A 26086-nucleotide genomic window follows, 5' to 3' on the forward strand; every position below is an offset into this window, starting at 1 on the left:
TAAAAAAAAATATTTTAAGGTGTTTAATTAAATTAACAAATTTAAGAGGTTTAAAATAAATTGAAAAATATAAAATAATATTTTGGGAATAATGATATTTTACTGTTTAACTTTTTTGGGAATACTAATAATAGCATTCCCAAAACAGAACCAAACGAAGCCTTTATTGTCGCAATAACACTACGGACACCGAAAAACAAGCACTGAATTTCTGTACCAGCCTACGTGTAACGCGCATCTCTATTTTTTTACAATTTTTTTCTAGTGAACGGCCGTCCATCAAATTTGGACGGCCGTTCACTCACATGGACGCCCGTCCATATTATATGGACGGGCGTCCATATGCAAGGGACGGCCATCCAAATTTGAAGGACGTCCGTCCCTATTAAAATAAAATTAAAAAATTTGTATAACCTTAGGGACGGCCGTCCATCCATTATGGACGATCGTCCATTAATTTTGGATGGGTGTCCACAAATAATGGACGCCCATCCTTCACCCAAATATGAAAAAAAAAAATCTTTGAGGACGCCCGTCCACCAATTGTGGACGGCCGTCCCTTGCTTTTGGACGGGCGTCCATAATTTTTGGATGCCCGTCCATGCACTTGGCTTTTACAAATCTTAAAAAAACGATGGACGGCCGTCCTTTTATTGTGGACGGGCGTTCGTAAGCAATGGACGCCCGTCCAAAAGTAATTCATAAAAAAAAAAAAAAATTTTTAACACTGGACGGTCGTCCCTAACTTGTGGACGGCCGTCCATTCATTGTGGGCGGGCGATACTGAATGGACACCAGTCCATTCATTATGGATGGTCGTCCAACCATTATGGACGGCCGCCCATACTGAATGGACACCCGTCCATTCATTATGGATGGCCGTCCAACCATTATGGACGGCCGCCCATACTTAATGGACGCCCGTCCATAATGTTATTAAAATTTTTAAACAAAAATTTTTCGTGTTTTAGGTTAAAACATTTAGGGAAGTTTCAAAATTTTTTAACACCCAGGCAGCCATTACCATCTTCTTCGTCTTCCATTGAAAGAGAAATTACATTTTCTAATTAAGCTGTGCCTTTTTGTTACAAATATGACAACAAAGACTATCAACTGAATCAAACACCATTCCAATACGAGACTCTACTTCTTCCTCTGCACATCCCATATCTTCTAATTCATCACGTTTATTTTCCTGATTTAATAGTTTTTATAATACATAAAATTAGAATGTACTAATACAACATCAAAATAAACAATACGATACAATAAATTTACTTCAACATCATTGAAATGAGGCAAACTGGACTCTTCCATATTCTGAGCCAAACTGGACTCTTCCATATTCTGAGCCAAACTGGACTCTTCCATATTCTGTAATTTAATGCCAATCCAATACTAGTGTTCACATTCACAAAATCTGATTCATAACAATCACCAACAAATTTTCTCTATCAATTTTTTTCTATTGTAACATATATTAAATTCAAAATATAATACAAAACGAAATAAATGAATAAGTTATATAAAAATTTCCACTGTAAAAAACTAAATAAATGTATAAATTATATAAAAATCGTTTATTAACCTGCACAAATCTCTCTAATCTCCCTTTCCCTGTAAAAAATAGATCTCTCTTTCCACTGTAAAAAATGGATATGGTTTGATGAAAAGATGATAGCTTTCGTTCTTCACACAGTAGCTGGAAAATGAGGAAAAAACGTTTGTTGCGGGAAAAAATGGTTGAGGAATGCAGACGCAACACTGAGACAAAGAACAGACGGCAACGATGAAGCAGAAGGGGACGACGAATTTTGGCGCTGGTTTTCTTTCGCTCGAAGAATTTTAGCGCTTGTTGTTGGAGAAGCGTATTGGAGAAGCTAATGTAAACAAAAAAATATTTATTAAAAAAACGCGAAATTTTGGTTTAAATTTTTTAATAACATTATGGACTAGCGTCCATTAAGTATGGACGGTCATCCATAACGGTTGGATGACCGTCCATAGTTTTTTTAAGATTTGTAAAAGCCAAATGCATGAACGGGCGTCCAAAAATTACAGACGCCCGTCCAAAAGTAAGGGACGGCCGTCCAAAATTGGTGGACGGCCGTCCCTAAAGATTTTTTTTTTTTTTCATATTTGGATGAAGGAGGTTATACAAATTTTTTAATTTTATTTTAATAGGGACAAGCGTCTTTCAAATTTTGACGGCTGTCCCTTGCATATGGACAGCTGTCCCTTGCATATGGACGCTCGTTCATATAATATGGACGGGTGTCCATGTGAGTGAACGGCCGTCCAAATTTGATGGACGGCCGTTCACTAGAAAAAAATTATAAAAAATTGGAGATACGCGTTACACATAAGCCGGTACAGAAATTCGGTGCTCCTTTTTTGGTATCCGTAGTGTTATTGTTATTGTCGTTGACTTTTTTATGCAAATTTCTGCACTATAATTTGCATAAAAAGTTCGCAAAAGGAAAAAATTCTCCGAAAGAATATCGCAGACTATCTTATATTTTGTAATTTATCATTCAAATAACAATTTTTGTACTTTTAATAGGCCCTTAAAGTTTAAAAATTATCATAAATACCCTTTACCCTAATTTATTATATTATCATTATGTTTATAAAACATTTTCTTATAACCGAAGTTCTTATTTAACTCATCTGCAACAAACGATAGCATAACAAAATTAAGGTAAAGGGGCATCATGATACGATTTTTAAACTTTTAAGATCCATTAGATTAAAAGTGCAAAAACCTTAGAAGTAGTTTATAATTTTTTTTTTCTTTATGACCGAGAGTGTCCGTACCAGTTTATGTGATCCTCAACAAATATTTCGAAACCCTGAAACTATCGGTCTGATAAGAGTTCTAGTGGTTATTGTTATTAGCAATTGAGAAGGGAGTTAAACTCATAATCTGTTGAATAATATATTCAAAAATCTTTATGGAATCACTCAACAACCCAAGGATAATTAATAGTTTATAATATTCTCCCCTCCAAAATAGATACTAATTAAAAGTATAACCATCCAATAAAACAAATGAGGAATGGAATGGTAAATTTATAAACAAATAATAATTTATTTCTAAATTTAGAAGTTGCACTCATAATTGGTCCCATAATTCCAAATTTAACCCAAACAAAGCTGGAAACTGTAAGTAGCAATAATCACAAAAGTTTCTCTTTTTATTTTGTTTTCATCCCCTCTTGCGCTCTCGCTTCTTCACAAAAGGACCGCTTGGGACTCATAATTTGTCCCTCGTGAATCGTATGCCTTACTTACCCACCCCCTACACAATTGTGGCCCATCCGATCAGAATCTAACGGTGGGATTATACTTTCTCAAGAGGTTAACTAAAATGGGCACATTAATTTCATGTTAATTGCTAAATAAAATCGTAATAATCTCGGGCTTTTGGGCCATGGGGTTGAGAAATGAGATTGACCATTGACCTCCTAATTTGGTCCCACCACTCCGACTTCGTGTATTCATTATTAATGCGGTGGAATGTGTTTCATGTAACTCATAATTGGTGGGTTTCTTCCTTTCTTTCACTTGGCAGCAATAATTGGCACGTTTCAGCGTGGTCCGTAGGCGTTTACTTGTTTGTTGATAAACTTCAGGTCTTATCTCTATCAAAATGATTCTATAAGTGAATAAATTACAAAATGCCTTCACATTATTGAACTACTTCACTGTAAATTAAACTTTCATGATTTCAAAACCATTAAAACCTTCTTTTATAAAAAGATTTGTAAACTGTAGGATATACATATTTTTCTTCTAGAGTCAAGAAATATAAAGAGAAAATCATTTAATTTTTTTTTTTTTTCAAATGTGTCTTTCGACAATAAATTGAGTTTAAATCAATTGGGTTAAACCTAATCTATTAATCATAAACAATTCTCTAGGAAATTAATTCAACTATATGCAAATAAATTCAAATATCTTAAAAAATTGCATTTACAAAAATAAATATCATTTGCACGAAATAAAATCATTTTATATAATATATATGACTTAAAATAAATTATTTGGGTTTTTGGCATAAAGATTAAAGACTATTAAAAAAACGTTCTTTTAAATGTAAGTGTCTGTTTAGTATGATTTATTGAGTAAAGCTTATGAAAATAAGTTTTTATGAAAAAAGTTTTTAGCTACTTGGTTAGGAAAACACAAAACTACTTCGTAGTGTTAATTTACCAAAAAGGGTTTTAGTATTATGTACAAAAATAAATTAAGTAAAATATACAAAACACCCTCGGTCACTGCACACCCTTGTCGGAAACACCCCGTGGTCACCTCCATCACCTTCTCCGTAATCCGTCGTCCAAAACCCCTCTGGTTCCTGACTCATTGCCCCTCCAATCACCGACGCCGTTAGGCTTAGGGTTTCAGTGTTCTTTGTTGGATTCCGGTTGATTCCGACGGCGAAAATCCAATTGGACACCACCACTGAACCACCCTCTCCAAATCTATAAAACCTCTATATCCCCAGCAATCGTTTCGTCACCATTAGCTGGCTGAGAGTTCATATTCATCGGTTGTTTTTTGCTGAAGTGGTGGACGACAAACGGTGAGGTTTCGTGGCTGGGAAGGTTATGGGTTTTGTAGTGGAGGATGTGAGGAGTCAATTGGTGATGGTGGTTGGGGTTGACACTGTTCAAAACGGTCGAAAACAGGCAAAAACAATTCACATGTCACGGCTGCTATGACCGGTAATCGACGAGTGATGAGGGGTTGTGAAGGGTATAGTTTTGTAGAGGGGAGGATGAAGTTTCATATAGTGGTAACAATGGTGATTTTGGGTGGAAGAATCGCTGAAAAAAGGGCAAAAAAGGTTGGGGACGCCATTTGCTAATGTGCTCCAAAGGACTGTTAGAGGCGGCAGTCTGTTAACGTGCGCCTCCCATGTAAAATGACCAATTTACCCCTTTATCGTTACATCAAACTTTTTTCGTCACTTTAAGGGTGAAATATGTAATAAATGTAACCTTGGATACCAATTTAGGATTTCGTCATACCTTGGGTGGGAATATGTCATTTACTCTATGCTGTATATACAAATTTATGATTCAAAACTCATAGAACTCACAAATGTATGCATAATTATATATAAATATTGATAAATTGAATTAATAGTGTTTATCTTTAAAATTCATATATAAAATACATGATATTTTTAAATAGTATAATTAAGTTGAAATACATATAATATGCATTTATGTATATGTATTAATGGAATTTTAACTATGACATTTCATCTAAAAATATGACATTAAATAATTATTATAAAATTAAATATATTGTGAAAATAATATTGTAACAAGAGCAGCTTGAAAAAGAGGATAACCTACTCACATTGAACTTTTCACTTCTCCAACTGTTAACACTATAACATAGTAACGCACCCGTCAGTCCGTCACTGCCGTGGCGTATTCTAAGAAAGAATCAGAACTAATTTTGCTAACCTAAACCAACAACCAATTCACAACCTTATTGATAAGATGCTATCTTATACCGGTCAGCTACGGCCACTCCCTTCTCTCTGTATAATATAAGCTCCCAATACGGATGAATGCATCAAATTTGTGTGCACCAACGGGAGTACAAGACACAGACAAATTTAAAAAAAAAAAAAACAAAACGATGCTAATAAATATAAAATAATTCCCTTCCTATATAATTAATTTGATTAATTTATGTATTCTCTCTCTTAGTATTGAACAGAGAGAAACAGGAAAGAACCAAAAGAAACACCAAACCGGGAGAGTCATGGTGTCAACGAGACGAAGTGGATCTCTTTCTGGTAACAATAGTAAGAGATCTTCGTCTTCTGAGGATAAGCCGCCGTCACCGAAGCGTCAGAAGGTGTTTATATTTTGTGTTTTATTACCTTTTTTGTTGATTTTTTTTCCTTTTGAGTCAAGGGGTTTGGGTTTTGATGAAACTGTGGGATTTAAGTTCTAAATTCTTGGAATTTAAGGTCGAAAATGGGGGAGCGGCGGAGAAACCGATGCCGGCGACGGATAATTCCAAGGAAATGTGCGTTCCGGCGGCGGCGGATCCCGGAGAATGCGGGACTGGAGATGCCCCGATCGCGGGAGAGGGTGTGACTGGCGGGAAGACAGAGGCCACGTCAGCAGTGGCCATGGCGACACCGGTCGCTGAAGGTAGTTGTTTTCAACTCTTATAAAAATAAGATTGTCAGTGTTTATCATTTCTATGCAAGTGTATTTTTTCAGTGAATTTCGGATTAGAGTTTGAATTTCTTGGAGTTTTTTCTTGGTTTGGTTGGTTCTGTTTCTTTGGAAGGGTCGACACCGGTTGTGATGGAGAAGCCGAGGAGTTCATTCTCTTCTTGGAGTTTATGTCATAAAAATAATCCAAGTTTTGACGCTGCAATGCCTTGGTGCAGGCTTTTGTCTCAGTCTGGACAGGTAATTTGACTATTTGAGTTCTTTATGCCGAGTTTTACTAGTATTACATTTTTTTCATTATTTTTTTCAAATGGAAATCTAATGTAGCTATTTGCGCATCAAATTTTGCAATTAGCTGTAGTAGATAGATAGCCGTGATTTTGTTTTGAGGTGTTTGTTATATATAATATATAATGAGAATATATAACGAGTGAAGCATTCTATGCTGCAGAATGCAAATGTACCTATTTGCTCGTCAAACTTCTCAATTGGATCAAACAGACACTGCGATTTTCATTTAAAGGACCAGGTCATTAGTGCAATTCTATGCAGGATAAAGGATATACAGGTATTTTCTAAATTCATGCTCAGAATGTTTCAAATTTTGTGGGATTTATTGCAAAGCTAAACAAATTGGTGCTGCTGAAAGAGGCATGTGATCCAGATTTTCATTCCTAGTTGGGTGGACCATTTTTGGAGTAGCCTAGTTAGATGCCATTGCATTTAGTATTTGGGCATTTTTTTTTTTTTTTTAATCTTGTTACTGGTAACAATTGGTTTTTATTTTATTTGTGGGGATAAACTCCTTAAATATGTATATGCAGTATGAGTACTCATTATTTGTGGACATGATCAGAGCGAAGGCAGTAACGTGGCCATGCTAGAAAGCACAGGAAGCAAGGGTTCAGTGCAAGTAAATGGGACAATTGTGAAGAAGACTACCAGTTGTGTGCTTAAGTCAGGTGATGAGATCGTCTTTGGTTCACTGGGGAACCATGCTTATGTATCCTTTCCTGTTGTATGAGGGCCATTTGTTTACCTACTTCTTCCTGCTTGTTAGTGATAATGTAGTGCCTTTTTGGTTTTTCCCCACTCCATCTGCTGTTTTCTTTTGTGTTTAAGTGTTAATGTATCTCTTATATGGGTGAATTCCTTAATTTTTCTCAACATAGATATTTCAACACCTCTTGCCTGAGGTTGCAATTAAAGGTACAGAGGTTCAAAGTAGTGCAGGAAAGTTTTTGCAGCTTGAGAGGAGGACAGGGGATCCTTCGGCTGTGGCTGGGGCTTCCATTTTGGCATCTCTTTCCAGCCTGAGGCAAGATTTATCACGTTGGAAATCTCCACCTCCAACCACCGGTAAACTCCACCAAGGGGCTGAGTTGCCTACTCCTGTTGATCCTGATGGTACAGAGGTTGATCTTGATCGTGTGGAAGGCAATTCAGCTGTAAACGGAGAGAATGATAAAGCTGCAGACGTTGGAGCAGCTGGCAAGAATATTTCTCTTGAAGGCAACCAGGATGCTGGCATAGAGGCAGGCAATGTAAAACTCTCTGGGGTGAATGATTTGCTAAGGCCTTTCTTGGGGATGATTGCTCCATCAACTAGTTGTAATCTGAAATTGAGCAAAAGTATCTGTAAACAGGTATTGGACGAAAGAAACGAGTGGAGAAGGGATTCGCAGCCAGCATCAACGGTGGGTATGTCTCTAAGGTGTGCAGTCTTCAGAGAAGACATTCGTGCTGGAATTCTTGATGGTGCAAACTTACAGGGGTCATTTGAAAATTTCCCATACTATCTAAGGTATGATATATTTCTATTTTTCTTATAAAAAATTATATTTTATTTCTGCTATTCTATATTTGTTAAATTTGATGTTTTCAAGTTATTGTCCAAGTATTCCTATAATCTCTTGCATCTTCAACACCAGCATGTCAATTCCTGGACATATTTCCACATGTGATGACTTGCTTTGTTTTCTTGCTATTATATGTAATATTGTTGGGGCTAGTCTAGGAGCATGCACGTCATTTGGTTACAGTAGGTTTCTTCTGGTTGCTGGGTGGAGTATTTTTCAGCTGGATCAAATGTTTTATTTTGTTTCACTATGCATTCTTGTAGTTGCTGGGAGTGCTCAAGTTATATTAGCACGTTCATCTTCAACAGTGGTTTTATATTGCATGGTTTTTATTTTATATTAAATAAATGCAATATTAATTTGTGGGTTCACCTTTTCCTACTGCAGTGAGAATACAAAAAATGTGCTGATTGCAGCTTCATATATACACTTGAAGCACAAAGAACATGCAAAGTATACTTCAGAGTTAACTACTGTGAACCCACGGATCTTGCTTTCTGGTCCTGCAGGTGTGTTGATATTTGGCTACCATTATGCTAAATACAAATGTTTTGTAGTCTGTACTACTTCAATTAGTGAATCTGAATTTCACATTAGGTTTTTGCCTGTGGATATCTTTTTTCAGGGTCTGAAATCTATCAGGAGATGTTGGCAAAGGCACTTGCACAACATTTTGGGGCTAAATTGCTAATATTTGATAGTCATTCACTTTTGGGTGTAAGATAAAAATTATCTGCTTGACTCTGTTATGTGGAATTAGCTCTCATTTATACTCTATTTGCCTTGCTAGGATCTATTTTAGTTAACATTATATCAGATTATCAGAAATTAAATCTTGATTGTTGAAATTAATTTTCTTCTTGAAGGTATTGCAACTTATAAGAGGAGAAATTCTGATAAGTGGCTAAATTATTTATTCATGTGTTGTAGGGTTTATCTTCTAAGGAAGCTGAGCTGCTGAAGGATGGATCAAATGCTGAAAAATCATGTGGCTGCCTTAAACAAGGTCCTATATCCACTGATTTGACTAAGAATGTGAACTTGTCTGTTAGTGAATCAGATGTACCTAGCTCTTCAGATCAACCTTCTTCACATGGTCCAGAATCTCAACCAAAGATGGAGACTGAACCGGTACCAGCTTCTGCCGGGACATCTAAGAGTCACATGTTCAAATTAGGTATGCTTGTGGACCTAAAAAAGAAAATGGATGGTATGCTCCTTAGAGTTTTGTAGAAGCTTTTTCAGTTTCCGGTGTTCTTTCACATATTGAAGTGCCGGAATTATCTTGGGTTCCATCTTTGGTGAAATTTTTTTGAAAATAAACATGCAGGTGACAGGGTAAGATACATGGGTTCAGCTTCTGGTGGCATATATCCACCGTCATCTCCTGCAAGGTGCATTATCTGCTGACAATTTCCTGGGGATACTATCGTATTTTACAAAAGAATATTTCACCTTAGTTGCTATTTTTCTTGTCAGTTTCTGTGAATCTGAGTTGATCCTGAACTATGTTGACATTTGAGTGGGTCCTGCATCTTGTGGAATAGTTGCTTTATAATTTTGCTAAGACCCTGTTTCTTATTTGTCACATCAAGTGTTTACTTTTGGTTGGATCACATAGTTTGATTTATGAAACCTCATGACCCTGGCATTCCTAGTGTGTCTGTATGGATAATTTGCTTAACGTATCACATTATTTTATTGCAAAGATGATTATCAATCATAGTAATGATGTAAAAGAATTGAGAGTTTACAAAATGAAAGAGAAAGCTTGTAGCTAAGTAAGCCTCTGGTTGAAGGAAATAGGGCCCAATAGAAAATCTAATTTCAACTTTAAGATTTATCTCTCATTCTGATGTTTATTGATGCAACTCAAATTTAACTTGGTGTCAAAGTTGATTATGCTCTTATGATTTATATGTAGGGGCCCACCTTACGGCTTTCGTGGAAAGGTTGCATTGCTATTTGAAGAAAATCCTTTGTCAAAAATTGGTGTAAAGTTTGATAAACCGGTACTTGATGGTGTTGACCTTGGTGGTTTATGTGAAGGAGGTCAAGGATTCTTCTGCAATGGTAATGTCAAACTCTGCTAGCAACATTCTCTGAGTTAGACTATGTATGTCCTGTATTTTTAAGTCTTTTGCCTCAAGTTGTGCACTCTCTTTCTCTCTATCTAGTTACTGATCTTCGTTTGGAGAACACTGGTGTGGAAGACTTGGATAAGTTACTCATCAACACACTGTTTGAGGTAGCATTTTTTTTTTCTAATAAAAAAGCCTATTTATGTGTGTGTAGCTTTGTGCTTCTATTGCATGAGCTCACAATTGCCTCATTTGATCTTGTTTATCAGGTGGTGTACAGTGAAAGCCGAAGTTCTCCGTTCATTTTGTTTATGAAAGATGCTGAGAAGTCTGTTGCAGGAAATTCAGATTCATATTCCACATTTAAAAACAGATTGGAAAAGCTACCTGATAGAGTGATTGTGATTGGTTCACACACTCATTCTGACAATCGTAAGGAGAAGGTAACGTTTTCTTGATTTACTGACCTGGCAGGATAAAGGATATACAGGTATTTTCTAAATTCATGCTCAGAATGTTTCAAATTTTGTGGGATTTATTGCAAAGCTAAACAAATTGGTGCTGCTGAAAGAGGCATGTGATCCAGATTTTCATTCCTAGTTGGGTGGACCATTTTTGGAGTAGCCTAGTTAGATGCCATTGCATTTAGTATTTGGGCATTTTTTTTTTTTTTTTAATCTTGTTACTGGTAACAATTGGTTTTTATTTTATTTGTGGGGATAAACTCCTTAAATATGTATATGCAGTATGAGTACTCATTATTTGTGGACATGATCAGAGCGAAGGCAGTAACGTGGCCATGCTAGAAAGCACAGGAAGCAAGGGTTCAGTGCAAGTAAATGGGACAATTGTGAAGAAGACTACCAGTTGTGTGCTTAAGTCAGGTGATGAGATCGTCTTTGGTTCACTGGGGAACCATGCTTATGTATCCTTTCCTGTTGTATGAGGGCCATTTGTTTACCTACTTCTTCCTGCTTGTTAGTGATAATGTAGTGCCTTTTTGGTTTTTCCCCACTCCATCTGCTGTTTTCTTTTGTGTTTAAGTGTTAATGTATCTCTTATATGGGTGAATTCCTTAATTTTTCTCAACATAGATATTTCAACACCTCTTGCCTGAGGTTGCAATTAAAGGTACAGAGGTTCAAAGTAGTGCAGGAAAGTTTTTGCAGCTTGAGAGGAGGACAGGGGATCCTTCGGCTGTGGCTGGGGCTTCCATTTTGGCATCTCTTTCCAGCCTGAGGCAAGATTTATCACGTTGGAAATCTCCACCTCCAACCACCGGTAAACTCCACCAAGGGGCTGAGTTGCCTACTCCTGTTGATCCTGATGGTACAGAGGTTGATCTTGATCGTGTGGAAGGCAATTCAGCTGTAAACGGAGAGAATGATAAAGCTGCAGACGTTGGAGCAGCTGGCAAGAATATTTCTCTTGAAGGCAACCAGGATGCTGGCATAGAGGCAGGCAATGTAAAACTCTCTGGGGTGAATGATTTGCTAAGGCCTTTCTTGGGGATGATTGCTCCATCAACTAGTTGTAATCTGAAATTGAGCAAAAGTATCTGTAAACAGGTATTGGACGAAAGAAACGAGTGGAGAAGGGATTCGCAGCCAGCATCAACGGTGGGTATGTCTCTAAGGTGTGCAGTCTTCAGAGAAGACATTCGTGCTGGAATTCTTGATGGTGCAAACTTACAGGGGTCATTTGAAAATTTCCCATACTATCTAAGGTATGATATATTTCTATTTTTCTTATAAAAAATTATATTTTATTTCTGCTATTCTATATTTGTTAAATTTGATGTTTTCAAGTTATTGTCCAAGTATTCCTATAATCTCTTGCATCTTCAACACCAGCATGTCAATTCCTGGACATATTTCCACATGTGATGACTTGCTTTGTTTTCTTGCTATTATATGTAATATTGTTGGGGCTAGTCTAGGAGCATGCACGTCATTTGGTTACAGTAGGTTTCTTCTGGTTGCTGGGTGGAGTATTTTTCAGCTGGATCAAATGTTTTATTTTGTTTCACTATGCATTCTTGTAGTTGCTGGGAGTGCTCAAGTTATATTAGCACGTTCATCTTCAACAGTGGTTTTATATTGCATGGTTTTTATTTTATATTAAATAAATGCAATATTAATTTGTGGGTTCACCTTTTCCTACTGCAGTGAGAATACAAAAAATGTGCTGATTGCAGCTTCATATATACACTTGAAGCACAAAGAACATGCAAAGTATACTTCAGAGTTAACTACTGTGAACCCACGGATCTTGCTTTCTGGTCCTGCAGGTGTGTTGATATTTGGCTACCATTATGCTAAATACAAATGTTTTGTAGTCTGTACTACTTCAATTAGTGAATCTGAATTTCACATTAGGTTTTTGCCTGTGGATATCTTTTTTCAGGGTCTGAAATCTATCAGGAGATGTTGGCAAAGGCACTTGCACAACATTTTGGGGCTAAATTGCTAATATTTGATAGTCATTCACTTTTGGGTGTAAGATAAAAATTATCTGCTTGACTCTGTTATGTGGAATTAGCTCTCATTTATACTCTATTTGCCTTGCTAGGATCTATTTTAGTTAACATTATATCAGATTATCAGAAATTAAATCTTGATTGTTGAAATTAATTTTCTTCTTGAAGGTATTGCAACTTATAAGAGGAGAAATTCTGATAAGTGGCTAAATTATTTATTCATGTGTTGTAGGGTTTATCTTCTAAGGAAGCTGAGCTGCTGAAGGATGGATCAAATGCTGAAAAATCATGTGGCTGCCTTAAACAAGGTCCTATATCCACTGATTTGACTAAGAATGTGAACTTGTCTGTTAGTGAATCAGATGTACCTAGCTCTTCAGATCAACCTTCTTCACATGGTCCAGAATCTCAACCAAAGATGGAGACTGAACCGGTACCAGCTTCTGCCGGGACATCTAAGAGTCACATGTTCAAATTAGGTATGCTTGTGGACCTAAAAAAGAAAATGGATGGTATGCTCCTTAGAGTTTTGTAGAAGCTTTTTCAGTTTCCGGTGTTCTTTCACATATTGAAGTGCCGGAATTATCTTGGGTTCCATCTTTGGTGAAATTTTTTTGAAAATAAACATGCAGGTGACAGGGTAAGATACATGGGTTCAGCTTCTGGTGGCATATATCCACCGTCATCTCCTGCAAGGTGCATTATCTGCTGACAATTTCCTGGGGATACTATCGTATTTTACAAAAGAATATTTCACCTTAGTTGCTATTTTTCTTGTCAGTTTCTGTGAATCTGAGTTGATCCTGAACTATGTTGACATTTGAGTGGGTCCTGCATCTTGTGGAATAGTTGCTTTATAATTTTGCTAAGACCCTGTTTCTTATTTGTCACATCAAGTGTTTACTTTTGGTTGGATCACATAGTTTGATTTATGAAACCTCATGACCCTGGCATTCCTAGTGTGTCTGTATGGATAATTTGCTTAACGTATCACATTATTTTATTGCAAAGATGATTATCAATCATAGTAATGATGTAAAAGAATTGAGAGTTTACAAAATGAAAGAGAAAGCTTGTAGCTAAGTAAGCCTCTGGTTGAAGGAAATAGGGCCCAATAGAAAATCTAATTTCAACTTTAAGATTTATCTCTCATTCTGATGTTTATTGATGCAACTCAAATTTAACTTGGTGTCAAAGTTGATTATGCTCTTATGATTTATATGTAGGGGCCCACCTTACGGCTTTCGTGGAAAGGTTGCATTGCTATTTGAAGAAAATCCTTTGTCAAAAATTGGTGTAAAGTTTGATAAACCGGTACTTGATGGTGTTGACCTTGGTGGTTTATGTGAAGGAGGTCAAGGATTCTTCTGCAATGGTAATGTCAAACTCTGCTAGCAACATTCTCTGAGTTAGACTATGTATGTCCTGTATTTTTAAGTCTTTTGCCTCAAGTTGTGCACTCTCTTTCTCTCTATCTAGTTACTGATCTTCGTTTGGAGAACACTGGTGTGGAAGACTTGGATAAGTTACTCATCAACACACTGTTTGAGGTAGCATTTTTTTTTTCTAATAAAAAAGCCTATTTATGTGTGTGTAGCTTTGTGCTTCTATTGCATGAGCTCACAATTGCCTCATTTGATCTTGTTTATCAGGTGGTTTACAGTGAAAGCCGAAGTTCTCCGTTCATTTTGTTTATGAAAGATGCTGAGAAGTCTGTTGCAGGAAATTCAGATTCATATTCCACATTTAAAAACAGATTGGAAAAGCTACCTGATAGAGTGATTGTGATTGGTTCACACACTCATTCTGACAATCGTAAGGAGAAGGTAACGTTTTCTTGATTTACTGGGTTATGGTGAAGACCTTATGAAGTATCATGACTTAAGCATCTGACTCAGTTTCATGTGTTCCTGAAAGTCTTGATAGAAACAATAAAGAAGTAAAAACTTTGACAGAATTTCAGTGATGTCAGAGAACTTTTTACTTTAATGCATGGATTTTTCTGCATGTGTCAAATTTCAACCTTTATACTTATATGTGTTCATATACATTAACATTTTGGAGAAAGTATTATTAAGAGTTAACGTGATGACTCAATATGGTACTGATTTTATGGAAACTTATGTTGTTGTTACAAGATTTCTTGGAAACTTATTCATAAGTCTCAGAACGATTACATCACTGGACTGTTAAGCAGAATTCAAACATGCTTCTTGTTTATTCTAAGAATGCTACTTATGTGAGGCTAATCGAACTGTAATTTACTGGAAAGCTAGTATTAATCAACAACTAGCAATTCTATTTCAACTTACTTGGTGCATTGGTCCCAACACCTGTCTCATTTAAACATACAAGACACCAACATTTGAGTAGAAAGGAGAGCTTAACATTATTTCTGAATTGATGTAAAGGAGAAGTTATTGATGTTATCTTAATCTCCTGTAGTAAGGGAAGCCTCGGGAAATTGAGTCTCTTTGTTGCAGTGAAACATTTAAATTGTAGCTTCATATGAGACTTATGGCTTTGCCTTTCATACCGCTAAATAATGTGTGGGTACACTAATCTAGCATTTTTCTCTTGCAGTCACATCCTGGTGGCCTACTTTTCACAAAATTTGGCAGCAATCAAACTGCTCTGCTTGACTTGGCTTTTCCAGTAAGTTATAACTTTTCAATGATGTTGTTTGTTTTATTCTATTTATTCATTGCTTATTTTGTTTATCTTCTTTTAAGTTTGTGAGTAATAATGAGTGAGGATTAGGGGCATAGCCAGAAAATTTTCTAATGTAGGCTAAACTTTTGTTTTTTGAACTCTTATTTAATTAGAATTTTTTAAAGTAAACCTTAATGGTATAAGAGAATTTTATTAATAGCAACAAAAAAAGAAAAAGAAAAAGAAAAAGAAAAAAAAGATGTACACCTAAAATGAGGGAGACATAATGAACCTAATTTCTCAAAATATATATTAGAAATATAACGTAAAGAAGATGATACTAAATCAAGAAATGCACATTCATTCTCTCTTGCGGATGTTCTGAAGCTTTTAATGTGTTGACCAAGTGCCAGTGATTAGTTCTGGTTTAAAAAATGCAAAAAAGGAAGTCACTAAAAAATTCAGGAAGTTTCTTAGTTCACCAGTTAAAGTTAGCTCTTTAATACACGTACAATGTATTAAATTAAATTTAAATATAGAAGTTATCAATTAAAAAAACAAAAATTCTAATAGTTAAAAAGTATTTGACATAAAAAATAAATGAATGTCCATGTCAATTGAACGATTGATTATATTTTTTTTATAGTTTAAAGATTGATTTTTGTTTTTAATTTAAGTTTGTTATAATGTATGTATACTTTTTGTTCTGGCCCTCTCTATCCTCCACCACTGGTCGGGATTGTTCCTTTCATGGAAGTAAAATTGTTAGCTATTCCATAGCATTGAGTGTTCAAATTCCATTTTTTTCCCTTGACACGCTTTGTGTAATTGTGCCTCAAAGAAGGACACAGCATGATATCTTAGTTTTTCATGCATAGATCTTGGTGGAGAAATTTTGGCAAATCTAGTGCTGTTCTTTATGCTCTTTTAGTTCTTTGATATATGATGTTTCCTCCAGCTTCTTTGTCTTTTCCTCCTGCATTGTCTGTATACAAGACTAATTGCTTCACTGTTAATTGCTTTTATCTTGATATTTGGTCTTCGCTAGATACAGTATTAGCTATTCTTGCTTTATTATTCTTTCATTCATGGCATGTAATCCAGTGATGCATGGTAAGCTATAGTATTAGCTATCTTGCTTTATTGTTCTTTCATTCATGCACGTAACACAGTGATGCAATGTATCAAGTTTAGTAATGGATAATTGGAACTGGAGCAAGAGATAGAATATGGATATTGTCGTTTCTGGGTCTGGAAATGAATTACATTTCTGTTCAGAATTGTGTTGTTTCAGTTAAGATATTGTCTTTTTCTTATTCTTCAAATCTGTCAAGAAAAAAAAGGATGGATCGTTTGCAGGGATGGCAATTTGGAACCACTCTGGACAGGCTGAGTCGGGGGCGAGATAAATGCAATTATGATTCAACCTAGATTCATGACTGTGATGGGTTTAGCTTCTCCCATCCTGTCTTGCCTCAGATACTAAGTTGCCTTTGGTAGTTAAATCAGAGATCATGATTTTCTCTACCATTTTTCTACTCTGCTTGTCCTTAACTGAATTTGATGTCTGTCTTCTCTCATTTGTCTTATCTTGTCTCTCATCTCATTTCTACTATAGTTATCAGGATTTAGTCTTCTTCTCTCCATGTTATCAGATTCTCACTTATTATCCTGGCTACCTTACTGCATTTGTTGTCTATGCCACGTTTTGGGTTAGGCTTAGTGGTGAATGCCTTTGCTTTTGACCAGAGGTCAATGGTTTTTGGGCCACCTATTATAGTCCTCAAATTTATTGGCTACCAAGGTTATTGTAGTGTTTGAATGGAGCACTGATAGGCCTCCTATAACTAAGCTGCAACAAGAAAGGGGAAGGGCAGCCTGGGAAATTCAGTTAGAATGGCTAGGGAAATTCAGATTAGAGTTAGTTAGTGTGGTGCTCTGTTGGGTGAGTTCATAAGAGAAGGAGGGGGGCGGGGGCGCGGGGGGCGGCGGGAGATGAGTCTGGTTATGGCACAAATCGTAGATTATTTTGAGGCCACTAGCCCCTTGAAGTGCTAGTCACCCCTTTTATTTTCTGTCATTGTTATTCACTGTATCCAGTTTGTTTGGCCATTATTTTCATTTCAATATATCAGTATAATTTTCCATTTACTTAGTTGTGCTGAGTGTTAACAATAGCATTTTTATTGAGCATTGCGGTTGTGTTTTATCAAGCACCCATTTAGAACTCTCTCTACATATAGAGAGAATGTTATATATAGTATGTTCAATAGCCCCAAATTCCTTATCCTCTGTATTTATGTGGGGTTTAATTTCATCTGCCCCCTTGGAGAGATCGCTAAGTCTCAAGCTCCTTCATGATTTTGGAAAATATTAAATATTCCTTGAAAACACCAAAAACCCTATTGAAATTTGAATTCTATAAAATCCCTGCAAATATTTAAAAAAATATCCCAAAATAGGGGTCATTTAATAGCGTTTGAAAATCTCTGGGACGCTTAGACGTTGATCTCTTAGGAGTGGATGAAATTAGCCCATTCATGCAGTGTTATTATTTTTCTTGTTAATAATATTTTTAAACTTTGTCTGGTCGTATGGAAAACAAAGTCAAATAGGGAGATTGCGTCTGAATATCTCTTTTCTATCCATATGATCACCCCGCCCCAAGCCCTCCTGGTTGCCGTTCCCTTTTTTTTTTTTCGTTTTTCTGTTTTTGGTTATGCATACAATGCCTTACCTAAAAGCTATCTTTTCTTCTTGTTCTTCCTTTTTTTTTTTTTTTTTTTTTTTTTTTTTGGGTACAAATATGATAGAGTATTTTGGGCTGCCAAATGAAAATTGTGAGACTGTAATGTCACGTTGTTAATGTCTAGAGCATGATGTTGCTGTTGTTTTATATGTTTTCAGGATAGTTTTGGAAGATTGCATGAAGAGGAAGGAAGTCCCAAAGACACAAAACTTCTAACTAAGCTTTTCCCAAATAAAGTAACCATTCACATGCCACAGGTCGGTATATTAGTTCCTGTTTATAAGCTCCATTGTTTTGTTTTTCTTGCTCTAATGGGGTTTCTACAGCCATTGCCTAAATTAATTATTTATTTTTTATTACAACATTTTATGAAAGCTTACAAACTGTTGCAGGATGAGGCCCTCCTAGTGTCTTGGAAGCATCATTTGGACCGTGATTCCGAAACACTAAAAATGAAGGGAAACCTCAATCATCTGCGCACTGTGAGTAATTCTTGCTGCACTGGATCTATGGGCCATAACACTGTAGAGAATGATTGTGCTTATATTTTTCTTCACTGAGATGTATGCTCCTGGCTGTTCTTGTGTGTAATGTCGAGGCATGCTTTCTGACTGTGTAGTGTGGTACTTTTATGTCTGAGGTGGAGTGTACATTGAATTGTGCTTCGTCTTGCGAGAATTGATAATTTTCGTATGTAGGTTCTTAGTCGGAGTGGGATGGAATGTGAAGGACTTGAGACCTTGTGCTCAAGGACCAATCACTCACAAATGAAAGTTATGGTCAATTTTGATGTCTTCAGATTAAGAATTATTGTATGAACTTCCTTTTTCTTCTTTTTAGCTGTCAAATTTACAATGTGGTAATACAGTGCAGAAAGGTGGTTGGATGGGCTTTAAGCCACCATCTAATGCGAACCTGAAGCGGATCCTGATGCAAGACTTGTGTTATCGTGTGAGAGGTAACTGATATCTCATCTTCTAAAATCTATATCACCAATTGTCAGCTGAATTATTGGTTTTCGGATGGAAATTACACAGTTGTAATGCAATGTTGCAATTCTGGCAGCATCCAGTATGGGATTGAATCCTACATGCTATCCAGAATGAATCTAGAGCTTGAAGAAGTCACTTAAGGTGATTGCTGTATTTCTCAAGAGTTGATAATCTAACAAGCTTTAAAGTTGCAGATTATTTTTTTTTTTAATTTTTTTTAAAACAAAGCTTTGCTCTCCTGGATACCTTACCTGGAAGGATCGGCCTTTTAATCTTCATAGTGATTGTTTTGGACAATGACAGGATGTTGTAACGGAAATGAATTTGAGAAAAGGCTTTTATCTGATGTAATTCCGCCTAGTGACATTGGAGTTACATTTGAAGATATTGGAGCTCTTGAGAATGTCAAGCATTGAAGGTTGGTGATGCGGTCCTTTACAAAGGCCGGAATTATTCTGCAAGGGGCAATTGACTAAGGTTCTAACATTTTCTTGTATTGAGATAAAATGAGCTCTTCATTGAAGTAATGTTTGTCTGACGTTATGTTGATGTAGTTATGTGCTTTTATATTTGATGGTGATGATGTCTGTATTCTTTCACTGGCCTTGATGTCCTCTCAAGAGATTCTATTTCCGGAACTCTTTGTAGTATTTTTTCCAACTATATTGTTCGTAATATGATTTGAAGCATTATGGAACAGTTCAAATTTGAGCTACACCTTACAATCTTACTCTGGATTCCTCAGGAAAAAGCCATTAACCTCAATTAGGTTGCTGATAATTTTGCTCGTTTTGTTGATTCCATTCCATAACTGAAGTTAGGCTTCCCAATTGCCTCTATATTTACCAAGAACCTGTGACATTAGAATTTTCAATTCCCATAGATTTTTGCACAAGAAAGTGTTTTGGCTTTTTTTTTTTTTTTTTGGATCAATTGGCAGTAGTGATCTACATATTGGGGTGATTTTCTGCTGTCCCGTAGATGCTCCTTTTACAAGTAGAACTACCGTCTTGAATAGTCGGTGATACACAAAATAAATGCAATTGATATATGTTTGGACATAGCTCTTAAGAGACAGCATATCAATTTCAAATCTTTATGTTCACATATTTATTTTTGTAGTTTCTATAATTTGTGGACAATATATGACCATCCTCAAAAGTTTTAAGCAAGTCTAGTAGCATTTAAACTTGTAAACCTGACAAGGTCTTTTATCTTAAATATATGATTTTTATGTCTATTACGTTATATAATTTAATATCATCCTTTGAATGCAGTTGTATTTTTTTATTTATTTGATAATGTACTTGTATCGATCCCTACTTCAATTCTTCTTGTGTGCAGCCTTGTAAGGGCATACTTCTGTTTGGACCTCCCGGAACTGGGAAGACCATGCTTGCAAAGGCTGTTGCAACTGAAGCTGGTGCAAACTTCATTAACATCTCGATGTCAAGCATCACATCAAAGGTCAAGTTCGTTGGAAGCTTCAAAAACTAATCCAATTTTGTATGAATATTTATTTGATAAATTTGAACTCATGTATTTGTCTTATTGCAGTGGTTTGGTGAGGGTGAGAAGTATGTGAAAGCAGTTTTCTCTCTAGCAAGTAAAATTGCTCCTAGTGTCGTATTTGTTGATGAGGTTAGCTTCTTATTGCACTTCTTTCATATTTTGAATTTGGTTTTGTATAATATACTAGGTCACTACCTTTTTCTTCCTCCCTGTCTTACCATTTTACATCTTTTAGGTTGACAGCATGTTGGGCCGAAGAGAAAATCCAGGAGAGCATGAGGCCATGCGTAAGATGAAAAATGAATTTATGGTGAACTGGGATGGCTTACGGACAAAAGATACAGAAAGAGTTCTGGTGCTTGCAGCCACGAATAGGCCTTTTGACCTTGATGAGGCTGTTATTAGAAGGCTTCCACGCAGGTAGATTAAAATCACTTATGAAAGGCTTATTGGACAGCTGTAGATAGACATTTGCGAAGAAAATGCTCTGATATTGCTTCCTAGCTTACTTTAACTTATGTTTAGGTGCCTGAGGTTTAGGCTAAATAAACTTTAGTTCACTAAAATCAGAAAGTAACACTTCAGTCTCTATTAGACTATCAGTTAACTCTGCTGGCTTCCAGTAATATGAAACGAAGTGTTACTTTTGTTCTACTGGGCCAAAGTGTTATTTATCCTGAACCTCAAGGACCTAAATTAATTATCCCCTTCAATTTAACGCTGATAAACTTGATTTGACTGTTCTAATGATGTGTTTTCTTGGCCAGATTGATGGTAAATTTACCAGATGCTCCAAACAGAGCAAAGATATTAAAAGTTATACTGGCAAAAGAGGATTTGTCTCCTGATGTTGATTTTGATGCAGTTGCAAGCATGACAGATGGGTACTCTGGAAGTGACCTTAAGGTAGTATTTGCTACTCTTTCTTTGATATGTGATTATATTCCCATGTTGAGTTTGTGTAGTGACTCTCTTTATGTCTAATTGATTGTATTGCAGAATCTCTGTGTAACTGCTGCTCACCGCCCAATAAAAGAGATATTGGAAAAGGAAAAAAAGGTATATTTCTTTGATTTGATGAATGAGCATTTACTATAAGGCTCCAAGAATTAAGAAAATGTAAAAGTAGGGGCTGAAATCCAATGATTGTGTTCTCTGATCCACGATGTGTGTGTATCTGAAGGCTTTTTGAAGGGGAAAAAAAGGAATAGACAGTAGTTAGATGAAAGTATATTCTATTATATTTTCATTTTAGATGCATTTTTATGAGAATCTAATATGTTCGACTGATTACAGGAACGTGCTGCTGCATTAGCAGAAGGTAAACCTGCTCCAGCTTTGAGTGGGAGTGCTGATATACGGCCTCTAAACATGAACGACTTTAAATATGCTCACGAGCGGGTAAAGTGAAAATCAGAATTCAACTATATTTCTTTGTGTTGTTCATTTCATTGTTATAACATATTGTTGATCAAAATAGGTATGCGCAAGTGTTTCATCAGAGTCAGTAAACATGACGGAGCTTTTACAATGGAATGAATTGTATGGTGAAGGGGGTTCAAGAAGAAAGAAGGCTCTGAGCTATTTCATGTGAAGAAGATGTGTGTACAAATTGGTTATTTTCTTTTAATTATCAGCTGTGCCCAAGTAATTTTGCCAGATTCTTACGGGGGTGCCATTTTGTGTAACATGAAGTATTATAGCTTTTAAAGTTTCAGTTAATTAAAATTATGAGAGCTTGGAATGTTTTGTTGTAAAGGATGTGATGGTCAGGCCTTCTGAAGTTTTGATGGCTGCAGCTGCACTACTTTTGTTTACATGAAGACTGAAGAGCATGTTCTATGTAAGTTGTCAATCAACATTAACATTACTCAGAATTGAGAAAAAAACCCTGTAGATACATTTATTGTAATTACTTTCTGGTGATTGTAGTATCTGACACTTAACATTAAACTGTTAATTATAATTAAATTACACTTCCATGAAAATTCTTAAAAACATCTATGGTAATCACAAAACCAATGTTTAATAACCAACCTAGGGTGAAACCAAACAAAGTTGTTGGGTCTTAGGTTGATTGGTTTAACCGGTTTGACTGATTGGTCAAATTGGGTGTCAAAAAGTTTAAAATTCAGCAAATACACTCTTGAAAATTACAGTTAAGTTTCTATAGGTTTGAAATTTAGTACACCTCAATTACAAATTGATATTTTATAGTTGATTGTTTGGCGGCGGTAACACACCAAATGCAATCTCAATCATCCCTTGAGTCAATTCCCTATAAAATTTACTCAAGATCTCACCACTACCAGTGTCGACCAATTTCGGTCGGATCTCACCATCACTAGCGTTGATAACACCTCTGTCACCACGAAAATACTTCATTTAGTCTCTTGACTAAAACCCATCTCACCCCACTCGTATTTACCTTGCCAATTGTCGACAAAAGTTGACTATTGTCATCAGTTTTTTTTTTTTTTCGATTTCCGGTCGGTTAACTCATCGGAAATCACTTTTGTTGCATCATTGCACTCACTAGCACTTCTTTTTGAAAAGCCCTCACATCCCAACCTTCAATTGTTTGCTAATCAACATCCAAAATTCTAGGGTTTTGGGTAAAAAAGAAAATTGTTAACCTGGCCCGGTGAAGGTCCTGGTTGAACACAACACAAAACCAGGCTATAAAAGGGATGAGTTTCTGGGTATAAATTATTATTTCATAATATGGAAAAAAAAACTTTATCTATATTTATCATTATTTGACATAATAATTGTTATTTCTGATAATAAATTAAATTAAGAATTCAAGATATTAATTAAAATATTTATGAGACTGTATAATTTATTTAAGATTATATCAAAATTAAAACTAATACTTTTAGTATTTTGATAGTATATTATTTATAATATTAATATTAATTGTCTCCTGCCAAAAATATTTAAAAAAAATATCCCAAAATAGGGGTACATTTAATAGCGTTTGAAAATCTCTGGGACCTTAGACGTTGATCTCTTAGGGAGGATGAAATTAGCCCATTCATGCAGTGTTATTATTTTCTTGTTAATTATATTTTTAACTTTGTCTGGTCGTATAAACAAAGTCAATAAGGGAATTGCGTCTGAATATCTCTTTTCTATCCATATGATCACCCCGCCCCAAGCCCTCCTGGTTGCCGTTCCCTTTTTTTTTTTCGTTTTTCTGTTTTTGGTTAGGCATACAATGCCTTACCTAAAAGCTATCTTTTCTTCTTGTCTTCTTCCTTTTTTTTTTTTTTTTTTTTTTTTTTTTTGGTACAAATTGATAGAGTATTTTGTGGCTGCCAATAAAATTGTGAGACTGTAATGTCACGTTGTTAATGTCTAGAGCATGATGTTGCTGTTGTTTTATATGTTTTCAGGATAGTTTTGGAAGATTGCATGAGAGAGGGAAGGAAGTCCCAAAGCACAAAACTTCTACCTAAGCTTTTCCCAAATAAAGTAACCATTCACATGCCACAGGTCGGTATATTAGTTCCTGTTTATAAGCTCCATTGTTTTGTTTTCTTGCTCTAATGGGTTTCTACAGCCATTGCCTAAATTAATTAATTTATTTTTTATTACAACATTTTATGAAAGCTTACAAACTGTTGCAGGATGAGGCCCTCCTAGTGTCTTGGAAGCATCAGTTGGACCGTGTTCCGAAACACTAAAAATGAGGGAAACCTCAATCATCTGCGCACTGTGAGTAATTCTTGCTGCCACTGACTATGGGCCATAAACACTGTAGAGAAGGATTGTGCTTATATTTTTCTTCACGAATGTAGTCATCTGGCTGTTCTTGTGTGTAATTCGAGGCATGCTTTCTGACTGTGTAGTGTGGTACTTTTATGTCTGAGGTGAGTGTACATTGAATTGTGCTTCGTCTTGCGAGAATTGTAATTTTCGTATGTAGTTCTTAGTCGGAGTGGGATGAATGTGAAGGACTTGAGACCTTGTGCACAAGGACCAATCACTCACAAATGAAAGTATGGTCAATTTTGATGTCTTCAGATTAAGAATTATGTATGAACTTCCTTTTTCTTCTTTTTAGCTGTCAATTTACAATGTGGTAAACAGGTGCAGAAAAGGTGGTTGGATGGGCTTTAAGCCACCATCTAATGCAGAACCCTGAAGCGGATCCTGATGCAAGACTTGTGTTATCGTGTGAAGTAACTGATATCTCATCTTCTAAATCTATATCACCATTGTCAGCTGAATTATTGGTTTTCGGATGGAAATTACACAGTTTAATGCAATGTTGCAATTCTGGCAGCATCCAGTATGGATTGAAATCCTACATGCTATCCAGATGAATCTAAGAGCTTGAAGTCACTTAAGGTGATTGCTGTATTTCTCAAGATGTTGATAATCTAACAAGCTTTAAGTTGCGATTATTTTTTTTTTTTTAATTTTTTTTAAAACAAGCTTGCTCTCCTGGATACCTTACCTGGAAGGATCGGCCTTTTAATCTTCATAGTGATTGTTTTGGACAATGACAGGATGTTGTAACGGAAAATGAATTTGAGAAAAGGCTTTATATCTGATGTAATTCCGCCTAGTGACATTGGTTACATTTGAAGATATTGGCTCTTGAGAATGTCAAGGATACATTGAAGGAGTTGTGATGCTTCCTTTACAAAGGCCGAATTATCTGCAAGGGGCATTGACTAAGGTTCTAACATTTTCTTGTATTGAGATAAAATGAGCTCTTCATTGATAATTTTTGTCTGACGTTATGTTGATGTAGTTATGTGCTTTTATATTTGATGGTGATGATGTCTGTATTCTTTCACTGGCCTTGATGTCCTCTCAAGAGATTCTATTTCCGGAACTCTTTGTAGATTTTTTTCCAACTATATTGTTCGTAATATGATTTGAAGCATTATGGAACAGTTCAAATTTGAGCTACACCTTACATCTTACCTGGATTCCTCAGGAAAAAGCATTAACCTCAATTAGGTTGCTGATAATTTGCTCGTTTTGTTTTCCATTCATAACTGAAGTTAGGCTCCCAATTGCCTCTATATTTACCAAGAACCTGTGACATTAGAATTTTCAATTCCCATAGATTTTTGCACAAGAAAGTGTTTTGGCTTTTTTTTTTTTTTTTGGATCAATTGGCGTAGTGACTCCTATTGGGGTTATTTTCGCTGTCCCGTAGATGCTCCTTTTACAAGTAGAACTACCGTCTTGAATAGTCGGTGATACACAAAATAAATGCAATTGATATATGTTTGGACATAGCTCTAAGAGTCAGCATATCAATTTCAAATCTTTATGTTCACATATTTATTTTTGTAGTTTCTATATTTTGTGACAATATTGACCATCCTCAAAAGTTTTAAGCAAGTCTAGTAGCATTTAAACTTGTAAACCTGACAAGGTCTTTTCTTAATATATGATTTTTAGTCTATTACGTTATATAATTAATATCATCCTTTGAATGCAGTTGTATTTTTTTTTTATTTGATAAGTACTTGTATCGATCCTCCTTCAATTCTTCTTGTGTGCAGCCTTGTAAGGCTACTTCTG

The 26086-nt window shown here is 35.8% G+C and overlaps 1 protein-coding gene across 1 annotated transcript; it reads left to right on the top strand.

Annotated features, from left to right (window-relative positions):
- Positions 1-5712: 5712 nt before the first annotated feature.
- On the top strand, positions 5713-22470 carry LOC116118618. The gene is given in 37 exon segments (XM_031404611.1): positions 5713-5883; positions 5999-6185; positions 6328-6452; positions 6664-6780; positions 7069-7215; positions 7385-8016; positions 8459-8580; positions 8697-8788; positions 9002-9248; positions 9402-9465; positions 9996-10144; positions 10249-10319; positions 10422-10595; positions 10628-10642; positions 10931-11077; positions 11247-11878; positions 12321-12442; positions 12559-12650; positions 12864-13110; positions 13264-13327; positions 13858-14006; positions 14111-14181; positions 14284-14457; positions 15215-15286; positions 18191-18289; positions 18425-18514; positions 18731-18811; positions 18873-18990; positions 19328-19455; positions 19457-19501; positions 20369-20491; positions 20582-20665; positions 20772-20956; positions 21304-21442; positions 21536-21595; positions 21833-21937; positions 22017-22470. Coding segments are annotated over 37 exon segments (5379 nt in total). The 5' UTR covers positions 5713-5787; the 3' UTR covers positions 22131-22470.
- The last annotated feature ends 3616 nt before the right edge of the window (positions 22471-26086 follow it).

The sequence above is a fragment of the Pistacia vera genome, unplaced genomic scaffold (assembly GCF_008641045.1).
Source record: "Pistacia vera cultivar Batoury unplaced genomic scaffold, PisVer_v2 Contig85, whole genome shotgun sequence".
NCBI classification, from domain to species: Eukaryota; Viridiplantae; Streptophyta; class Magnoliopsida; order Sapindales; family Anacardiaceae; genus Pistacia; species Pistacia vera.